The sequence below is a fragment of the Gracilinanus agilis genome, chromosome 2 (assembly GCF_016433145.1).
Source record: "Gracilinanus agilis isolate LMUSP501 chromosome 2, AgileGrace, whole genome shotgun sequence".
In the NCBI taxonomy this organism is placed as follows: domain Eukaryota; kingdom Metazoa; phylum Chordata; class Mammalia; order Didelphimorphia; family Didelphidae; genus Gracilinanus; species Gracilinanus agilis.
In genome coordinates this window covers 347506062-347516984 of record NC_058131.1, presented here as the reverse complement: position 1 = coordinate 347516984, position 10923 = coordinate 347506062, and the positions used below count along the sequence as shown (strand labels likewise).

General features: G+C 37.1%; 1 protein-coding gene across 1 annotated transcript in view; it reads right to left on the bottom strand.

Annotated features, from left to right (window-relative positions):
* Window positions 1–8325: 8325 nt before the first annotated feature.
* LOC123237441 (ubiquinol-cytochrome-c reductase complex assembly factor 1) overlaps window positions 8326–10923 on the bottom strand; it is an 87646-nt gene continuing 85048 nt past the window's right edge. The window contains exon 8 of the mRNA XM_044664366.1: window positions 8326–8418. Coding sequence (XP_044520301.1) covers window positions 8326–8418 — 93 coding nt within the window. The remainder of the gene's footprint in view (window positions 8419–10923) is intronic.

Sequence of the window (10923 nt, the reverse complement as noted above, 5' to 3'; positions counted from 1 at the left end):
TGTTACAAAAAGAGCCGAAATCCAAAGCTTCAAGGTCAACAACAAAAAATACAAGCAGCCAGAAAGAAAGAATTAAAATATTAAAAGTCACAGTCAAGTTCATATATAATTTAGTAGCCACCACTATGAAGGAGCAAAGAGTTTGGAATATGATATTCTAGAAAACAAAGATTGTGGGCTAATTGCCAAGAATAACTTAGCCAGCAAAACTGAGTAAAATCCTGAATGGGGGAAGATGGATATTTTTTTAATGAAAAAGAGGACTTCTAAACAATTCAGATGAAAAGATCAGAGTTCTATAGAAGCTTTGAAGTTCAAACATGGGAGTTAAGAGAAACACAAAAAGGTAAATTTGAATGAATAATAATAAAAGGCTAAACAGGGGTAAAAGACATAAGTATTTTTTTTAAGTAGTATGTTTTTTCCAGTTTAACATATGCTTTTAAAAAAAGTAAGATAAACAAAATAGAGGTTCACTGTTTCAGTTACAAAAATTTCTTTTTGTTGTAGATATGTTTGTGCTTTTGGTCTTTGTCAAGTCCAGAATAATAATAGCAACAAAAAAAAACATATTAAAATAAAAAAGAAAAGGGGGCAGCTGGGTGGCTTAGTGGATTGAGAGCCAGGCCTAGAGAATGTACAGAAGGATGAATTAGATCTTGACTGATTACAATAATTTAAAAAAAAAAATTAGAGGGCAGCTAGGTGGCTCGATAGATTAATAGCCAGACCTAAAGATAGGAGGTTCTGGGTTCAAATCTGACCTCAGACACTTCCTAGCTATGTGACCTCAAGCACATCATTTTACCCCCATTGCCTAGCCCAGTGATGGGCAACCTTTTGAGCTTGGTGTGTCAAAATTCGCCAAAAAAAAAAACAAGCAAAACTCGAGTGGTGTGTCACTTTGAGAAAGAAAAAACATAACTTCACGATATTTATAGTTTAAATAACAAAAATGTATAATTGTAATATATAACTATTTAATAAGCCAAAATAGCTTAATTAATATAGGTAGAATTGTCATCTATAGTGCACAGAGTGTCTACACTACACTATAGCCAATGTTTCATCCTCAGCACGTGGCCCCATACTTCTCTGTATGTTACTGCATGCACCCACGTGTCATCAAAAATGGCTATGGACATGTTATAAAGAAATAAAGGGTACTAGGGGGATATATGGATATTGGTGAGGGAAGCTGTGTATTCCCCTAGGTTGCTGGTGACTGGGGAACACCAACCCAATCACCTTTGCTTGATAGGAAAATTAATTCCCTTTTCTAAATAAGTGCCCAGGTAGGACCCTAAATGGTCAGGTGGATGGGTAACCCTTCAGGTCCCACTTGGGGTTGGATCAATTATTAATATTGGGCTCTGATTAGCCTTGGATCACATTGTTCATCTGACTGTGTTTCCTCCCTCCCCAAGGGTCATGATATAATGATCACTCAGGAAGGTACTTATTAAATATTTTATCTATGATCATAAATAGGGAAAGGACAATCAGGATATGGATTGAGGATTGGAAACCCTGTCAAACTAATATCTATAGGCTATAATCCCTCAGGACTGGAGGCTTATTAATTTATAAAGCTGGAGCTACTGTTCTTCACAACTCCCTCTGATTCAGCTTGGCCACTGCCAAACCAGAGAGAGTCTGCTCTGCTGGATGCAGCTGTATTGATTTCTCTCTCAGCTTCCTATTATCAGTTTGTGATGTGTTAGCCTTCACAGCCTTCAGGAAGTAACCACCCTTAAAAAAACCCACCCTCTTCTCAGACCTCCTTCCTCCAGATCACCACCTGGACCCAGAGATCTAAATAGCTATGATGGTTCAGATGCCTAAAGATCTAGGGAGATTCAGAGAGAACCAATGACCAATAGTCAGAGACCCACAGATTAATGGTCAAGGACCAAGACCCCAAAGATCAATGGTCAAAAGCCCCTCCCAGATGGCTGTTGGGGTATTTATACTCTCAGGCCAACCTACTTTTGCCCCTGGCTCACGGCATCTGGGAACATTCCAATGTTTCCAACTGTCTCCCCTCCCTGTCAATCAAGGTGAGACCCACATTCCCAGGGATTGAACATAATATGTGTCAATGCTGACACATGTGTCATAGGTTTGCCATCACCAGCCTAGCTCTTATTGTTCTGCGTTGGAACCAATAGAAAGTATTGCTTCTAAATTGGAAGGTAAGGGGTCTGGTAAAATTTTTTTTTCAATTAAAAAAATTGGACTATTTGAAAACTACAAGAATAGCCTAAACATCATATTTCAAGAACTATTGAAGACTACCCAAATTTCTTAGCACTAGAGGACAAAGTAGAAATATAAGAACTAGAAAAAAAACCCCAAATGAAAATCCTCAGGAATATCAGAGCTAAAATCCAGAACTTCTGTGTCAGATAAAAAATATTGCAAGCAGTCAGAAAGAAAAAATTAAAAAAGTCAGGATGACACTCTCTGAAAGACCAGAGAACTTGGAATATAATATTTCCAAAAGGTAAATAATATGGGCCCAGCAAAACTGAGTATGAGTCTACAGAGGAAAAATGAAATGGACCTTTAATGAAATAGGGAACTCCCAACATTTCTGATGAAGAGATGATAACCCCATAGAAACTTTAAAGTTCTGGCACAGGAATGAAGAGAAGCATAAAAAGCCATTGAATAACGATCATAAAAGCTTAAATGAGAGTAAATTGCTTGAATTACAATATGAGGAGATGATACAAGTATCTCCTAAACATTATCATCATCTGGGATCACAGGAGTCAAATTAGACAGGATCTGGGAATGGCTCTGTTATATCTTAATGATCTTAAAAGAATAGAAAGGGAAAGGAAGAATAATTCACTAAGAGGAGAAAGAGAAAAGAAGGTTAGATTAAAATATCTTATAAAATTGCTAGAGGCAAGAAGAAATCTATACAAACAAGGAAGAAGGAAGAAATCAGAGGAAGTTGACATTTGAACCTCATTCTAATTTGAACTGGTCAAAGATAGGAAAGACTACATACACACATACAGATTTGGGTACAGAAAATACATTTCACTCAACGAGGGACAGAAGAGGAAAGAAAGAAGGGGGATTTAGAGGAAGGGAAGATTAAAAGAATTAGTCCTAAGTTAAATAAACTCCAATAATGTTTAAAAGGTTTTATACCTCTTTTCAAGGTGGCAAAGAATGGGAATCTGAGGGAGTCCCCACCAATTAGGGAATGGTTGAACAAGTTTAGGTACAAAAATATGATAGAATACTATTGAACTATAAGAAATGATGAAAGGGATGATGTCAGAGAAGCCAGGGAAGACTTTTATGAACTTTTAGGTCTGGCTATCAACCTACTGAGTATGTAGTGAAAAGAACAAGAATATTTACATAACAACAATATGCTCAAGGAAAACAACTTTGAAGGGATTTCCAAAGGCCTAAAGAGGAAACATGTTACCCACTTTTTATTAAAGTCCAATACTCAGAGTACAGAAGACATACATATATATGTATATACATACACATATACAAATATATTTTGGTTGGGAGGTAGATGGCATATTTCTGGAGATTAAAAAAGAAAATATAAGTGTATTTAAATGCTCATGTTTGTTGATAATTAAGTTCATACTAAAAAAGGTATTTTAATCTCACTAGATTTAATAACTAGATGGATTTCCCAATATCTATAGCCTCAAAAGCAAGAATTACATTCAAAATTATTTAATGAATTAGAAAAATGATCCTAAATCCATAGCAGTACATTTAGTGAACATTAAATGATCAGAACAAGGAATAACCAGAAAGGTACACATTCTAAAGGAAAAGATTTGAGATTCATACTTGACCGCAAGCTGGATGAGTCTTAATGTAATATTGATGGGAAAAAGTCAATATTTTAATGAAAGTTACTAAAAAGAACATAAGGTACAAGTTCCAATAATAGGGGGGCAGCATATAGTTTTAGGTTCATTTTTAGATAAGATTAGCTAGATTAGATAAGAGGAAATTACTTGTATCCAGTCACATATTCAATACATGATGGAGCCAGACTTTGAAATTTAAGCCTCCTGCCTGGATATCTAATCTTTTTTCCCCCACTATAATACACTGCTTCTTCTCTCAAAAATAGTTTTCTTTCCTTTATATTCAGTATTAGTCACAATACTTATTTAAGAACTGTATCCAATTTTAATCAACACTTCAAAAAAGGATATGGAGAAAGAAAAATGAAAGATAATTAAAACAGGTAAATGTTAACTGGGGGTTTAACCTAAGAAAAGAATGGTGATTTAATTAGTTTCCAATTAATATAGAAGGAGGAAGTTTAGGTAGATATAGCCTCCCTGAGTCAAAGATATGTTCCCTCTACCTCAGGATTCTGTTACCATAAGAGGCCCTAAGAGACCTGAGAGAGAGCAGGGCTGTCCACTAGACTGTCATGCTTAAAGGTTACCTAAAGCTCAACTTCTTTGACTCTCATTCATTCTTCTGTTCTTTGTTGTTGTTGTTCAGTCGTGAAGGCTCTTCATGACCTCATTTGGGGTTTTCCTAGCAAAGATCTGAGAGTGGTTTGCCATTTCCTTCTTCAGCGGCAAACCAGGTTAGGTGCCACAGGGTGACACAACCACTAAGTTTCTGAAGCCAGATTTGAAATCAGGAAGATAAATCTTCCTGACTCCAGGCTCAACACTCTCTCTACTGTGCCACCTAGCTGCCCTTATCTGATTTTCTTCCTGTATAAAGTTATAATCTTCATAAATTATTGCCATTGTAAAACTGTATTCTCTTTTAATCTGATCTAAACTTACTTTGAACACATTTATTTTTTCATTTTTTAAAAAAACTCTTATGTTCTGATGGAATTAATACTGAGTATTAGTTCTAAGGCAGAAGAGCAGTAAGGGCTAGTGACCTGCTTTGGGTCACACAGCAAGGAAGTGTCAGAGACCAGATTTGAACCCATGACCTCCCATCTCCAAGGTGGCTCTATCTATCCACTGTACCACCTCAATACTCCCTTGAACACACTTATATGGCAGTTTTAGCATTTGTCCTAGTGCTAGAGATTTGATAAGCAAATCTCTATTGACTGTATCCATATTGCTTATGATTTTAGATTTTGATCCTGTCTCCTTCATCTTTTCCAAACTAAGAGGACTCTAATCTTTTTGGATTATATTCACTTGGGAGTTTCTCTATCCTTCTTTTATCATTTTGGCTGTCCTCTGGACATTCTAGCTCCATAACAACTACCACCATCATTTTTTTCCTTTTTTTAATTTAGAATATTTTTCCATGGTTCCATGATTCATGATTCCCACCCCCACCCTTCCTTCTCCCCTCCCAAAGCCAACAAGCAGTCCCACTGGGATATATATATATAAATATATTTATAATTATTCAAAGCCTATTTCCTATTTCCATGTTATTCATTTTTGCGGTAGCGATCTTTTAACATAAAAACCCTAATCATATCCATATTGAGCTATATGATCGATCATATATTTTTCTTCTGCATTTCTGTTCCCACAGTTCTTTCTCTGGATGTGGATAGTGTTCTTATAAAGTTCCTCAGAATTGTCCTGGGTAATTGCATTGCTGCTAGTAGAAAAGTCTATTACATTCAATTGTGCTATAATGTATCACTCTCTGTGTACAATGTTCTCCTGGTTCTGCTTCTTTCACTCTGCATCAATTCCTGGAGGTCATTCCAGTTCACATGGAATTCCTCCAGTTCATTATTTCTTTCAGCACAATAGTATTTCATCACCAACAGATACCACAATTTGTTCAGCCATTCCCCAATCAATGAACACCTTCTTGTTTTCCAATTTTTTGCCACCACCAGGGCACAGCTATAAATATTTTTGCACAAGTTTTTTCCTTATTATCTCTTTGTGGTACAAACCCAACAGTGCTATGGCTGGGTCAAAGGGTAAGCAGTCATTTAAAGCCCTTTATGTATAATTCCAAATTGTCTTCCCGAATAGTTGATCAATTCACAACTCCACCAGCAGTGTATTCATGTCCCAATTTTTGGGAAAAAATTTTTATAACAAAAAACTCTGACAAAGGTCTAAATACTCAAATATAAGGAGCTAAATGAATTGTACAAAAATCAAGCCATTCCATAATTGATAAATGGGCAAGGGACATGAATAGGCAATTTTCAGATAAATAAATCAAAATTATCAATAAGCACATGAGAAAGTGTTCGAAATCTCTTATAGAGAAATGCAAATCAAAACAACTCTGAGGTACCACTTCATACCTAGCAGAATGGCTAACATGACAGCAAAGGAAAGTGGTGAATGTTGGAAGGGATGTGGCAAAATTGGGACATTGATGCATTGCTGGTGGAGTTGTGAAGTAATCCAACCATTCTGGATGGCAATTTGGAACTATTCCCAAAGGGCACCAAAAGACTGTCTGCCCTTTGATCCAGCCATACCATTGCTGGGTTTGTACCCCAAAGAGATCATAAGGAAAAATACATGTACAAAAATATTTATAGCCACGCTCTTTGTAGTGGCAAAAAAACCCCCTGGAAAACGAGGGTATGCCCTTCAATTGGGGAATGGCTGAACAAATTGTGGTATCTGCTGGTGATGGAATACTATTGTGCTCAAAGGAATAACGAACTGGAGGAATTCCATGTGAACTGGAATGACCTCCAGGAATTGAAGCAGAGTGAAAGGAGCAGAACCAGGAGAACATTGTACACAGAGACAGATACACTGTGGTAAAATCAAATGTAATGGACTTCTCTACTAGCAGCAATGCAATGATCCGGGACAATTCTGAGGGAATTATGGAAAAGAACGCTACCCACATTCAGAGGAAGAATCATGACAGTAGAAATACAGAAGAAAAACAACTGCTTAAACACATGGGTTGATGCAGATATGATTGGGGATGTGGACTTTAAAAGACCACCCCAGTGCAAATATCAATAATATGGAAATAAGTCTTGATCAATGACACATGTAAAAACCAGTGGAAATGCGCATTGGCTACAGGGTGTGGGGGGATGAGATGGATGGAGGGGAGAGTAATAACATGAATCATGTAACCATGGAAAAATTTTCTAAAAATAAAAATTAAAAAAAATTTGAATGTCCCAATTTTGCCACATCCCCTCCAACATCTAACACTTTCCTTTGCTGTCATATTGGCCAGTCTGCTAAGTGTAAGGTGGCACCTTAAGAGTTGTTTTAATTTGCATTTCTCTAATCAGGAGGGATTTAGAACACTTTTTCATGTGCTTATTGATAGTTTTGATTTCATTGTATGAAAACTACCTATTCATGTCCCTTGACCATTTGTCAACTGGGGCATCACCACCATTTTTTAAGTAGCCATCTAAGATTATGCAAAGTGCTTTCACAAACATCATCTTTTCTGATCCTCACTAATACATCAGGTAGTAGGTACCAAGTTTTATTATTAGCTCCATTTTGTAGATGAAAAAATAGAAGGTCACTGAGGATAAATCACATAGCAATTTAGAACTTGAAAGCCACTCTTCAGACTGTAATTGACTTCTGCCTCCAAAACACGTGTGGTCACAAAAACCAAGGTCCTCTTGATCCAGAAACATATTGAGAATACATAAATGTTATTTGATAGGACCTGGGAGTGTAGGGATAAAAAGGAGAGAGGGATTTGAAGCAAAAGAATTAAACCTATTTTCATACCAAAAAATTGTTTCATATAAGTATTTTTGATACAAATAATTTAATATTTTAGAGGGACAAATATCACTAGCATTGATATTTTCTAGTGAAAATGTTATTCCCATCACACAGATCACAATTTGAAAATTTCTGGTTTAGACATTCTCCTAACTCAAGTCCCTTATAACATAGGATTCAATGATGTGAAAGAACAATTAACAGTGACTTCATGAATTTGTTCTTCATATTTAAAGTAGATTATATAGGACAGCTAGGTAGTACAGTGAATAGAGCACCAAGTCTGGAGGACCTAGGTTCTAATCTGTCCTTACACACTTCCTAGCTGTGTGACCATGGGCAAGTCACTTAACCCCCAAATATTTAGTCCTTGCTGCTCTTCTGTCTTAGAATTGATAGTAAGACAGACGGTAAGGGTTTTTAAAATAAATAAAGTAGAAGATAATGCTTTGTTCACAAATGTTAGCATTATGTGAAAGCTGGACTAACACTGGAAGGTAACAGGCAGTTTTCTGGTACAGAAAGAAGCCTAGACTGGGCTGGGAATTAGAAGGCGTAGATTTGCGTCCCAGCTTGACTACCTACAGGAACCTGGGCAAGTCCCACCACATTCCTGAGCCTCAGTTTTCCCTCATCTGTCAATGGAGAGAACATCAATACTGCTTCCCTCATGGGGTGGTTGTGAGGAACAAATGAGGATGCCTGGGAAAGCCCTCTGTGTAATCTGCAAAAAGATAGACAAACAGGATGGATTATTATCATTCTAATTCTGTTATAAAATGCAACCTTTGTGGGGGGAAAATGTAATTTCATTTATAATGGTCACTAATGAGATATAATCAAGGGAGAACCAATTAGCTAAGTAGCCAGCATGTGTTTGAGGTATAAAGATAGAATCTTAATTGTTAATTGTCCTTCCAAAACCAGCATTTCACTCTGTGACAACACATCAATATAAAGCAGCAACTGACTTCTGTCCAATACCAGCATTCACTGCAAAAAGCAAGGATTGTAGGGCTTTAGTATGAACTAAAGTTGAAGTTGCCCCTATGCTGCAGTAATGGAAAATCTGACTTGGATGAACTGTAATGTGAGTGTAGAGTCAGCGTCACCCTGTAGGAGTCTCCAGTGGAGACCAAGTCTGAGTCCTTTCCTAAATATAAGGGCCCAAGCTAGCTTATATTTAACTTCTCTGTATTTATTATGTTTACATTTATCCTGTTTATGTCTATGTATTTCTTGGTTTTCTCCCCATGAGAATGCAAGCTCCTTATAAGTAGGCTTTGTTTCATTCTTTGTATTTGTAACCCTAGTGCTTGGCCTGGTACCTAAAACACAAGAGACACTTGATCAATGTTTGTTCCTTGATTCGTTGAATAATTGGCTGACTGACTGATTGAATTCAGCAAGGGTCTAGTGCAGCAAGCTCAGGAGATGAGTCCATTTCTGGTAATCTGTACAATAAGGAAAAGTCTGTGTCATGCCCCTGGGCCCCACTATACTCTTCCCATAGCTTTGCTGTCTGATGACTGCTGCCAGTAAGATGATGGCACCATCCAAGTTTTTGGAGATACTTGCAGACTCATGACTGTGCAAAGAACCTCATGAGGCCATTTTATGAGCATAAGAACTGTGGACATTTTAAAAAATGGATCTACTGGATGGAAGTACAATGGAGGCTGAGCTTTACCTTTGTATCACGTACATGGGGAAAAATGTCAATATTCTTTTGTCTGGCAACATCAATCACTGACCTGTGGGAACTTCCTTTGTTGAGCCTTCTCAGTTTCCTCCTCTAGAAAAAGACACAGTGGCCTAAGTCATGCCTAATCTTCCTGAAAATCATAATATTTGATAGCTTCATATACATATTGGAGGGCTGAAGTTTCACAGTCCACTTAGATAAAAAGATTTGTCATATGGTGAAGAACCTAACTTCACACTAGGTTCCACAGTCTTTGACTGACTACATTGTCAAGTAGAGCTATGGAAAATTAAGAGGAGGATTAGAGGCTCATGTGAGCCCTGCCCTTTTCTTCCCTACAGGAATGAGAATGAGCCCTGATGTCATGAATCACTCTAAATGAGATTGCTGAATCCTTCTGGGAAGGGCATTTCAAGCCAAAGCTTGCAGACAAAAAATAAATGAAAGGAATTTTATTCCAGATTTATTGGTTTTTTTCTTTTTAAAAATCAAAACTCTATCCTTTCATCATTCCTAATTTTCTAAGGCGCAGCTTATGGGTCCATGTCCCACCTAAGCTGTGTACCACTCTTTCGTAATAAAGGAATGTATCACTTGCGGAAGAAAAGCTGTGTGAAGTAGTGGGGAGTGTGCTGGACTTGGATCCAGAATACATTCGTCTACACCAGCGGTCAACAAGGTATGGCTCTCGAGCCATATCTGGCTCTTTTGAGGGCCAGATATGGCTCTTTCTGCAAGAGCCATAAAGTCCATTTTTTTTTCAGGCGCTGTTACAGGAGCGCACACTGTGAGCAGTGTATGACTCTCACGAAATTACATTTTAAAAAATGTGGTGTTTATGGCTCTCACGGCCAAAAAGGTTGCCAACCCCTGCTCTGAACCATTAGCAGCCTGCAGTGTGGTTTTGGGTGCTTCATACATATAATTTGGATATATTATACAGTATAATTTGTATTGCCTTATCTTAAAGGGGCAGTAACAAACAGGCTTCGTAACAAAAGCCATAAAGCACCATGGAAATGTGAGTTGTGATAATAACTATATTGTATTTTTTCCCCAAAAAAGTTTTAACATTTTTTTTAATCTTTAGTTACAAATTCTCTGTCTCTCCCCCAAACCCGAGATGGTAAGCAATCTGATAAAGGTTATACATGTACAATCATATTAAAATATATTTCCACATTAGTCATTTTGTGGAAGAAAACTCAAAGAAAAAAAAAGAAAGTGAAAGATCATATGCTTCAATCTGTATTCAGACTTCATTTGTTCTTTCTCTGGAGTGGGTGGCATTTTTCATCATGAATCCTTTGATACTGTCTTGGATCACTGCTGAGAACAGCTAAGTCATTCACAGCTGTTCATCATACAATGTTACTGTTACTGTGTACAATGTCCTGGTTCTGTTCACTTCATTCTGTATCAGTTCATGCAAGTCTTATCAGGTTCTTCTGAAATTGTCATGTTCATCATTTCTCATAGCACAACAGCATTCCATTATAACAATATACTACAGTTTGTTCACCA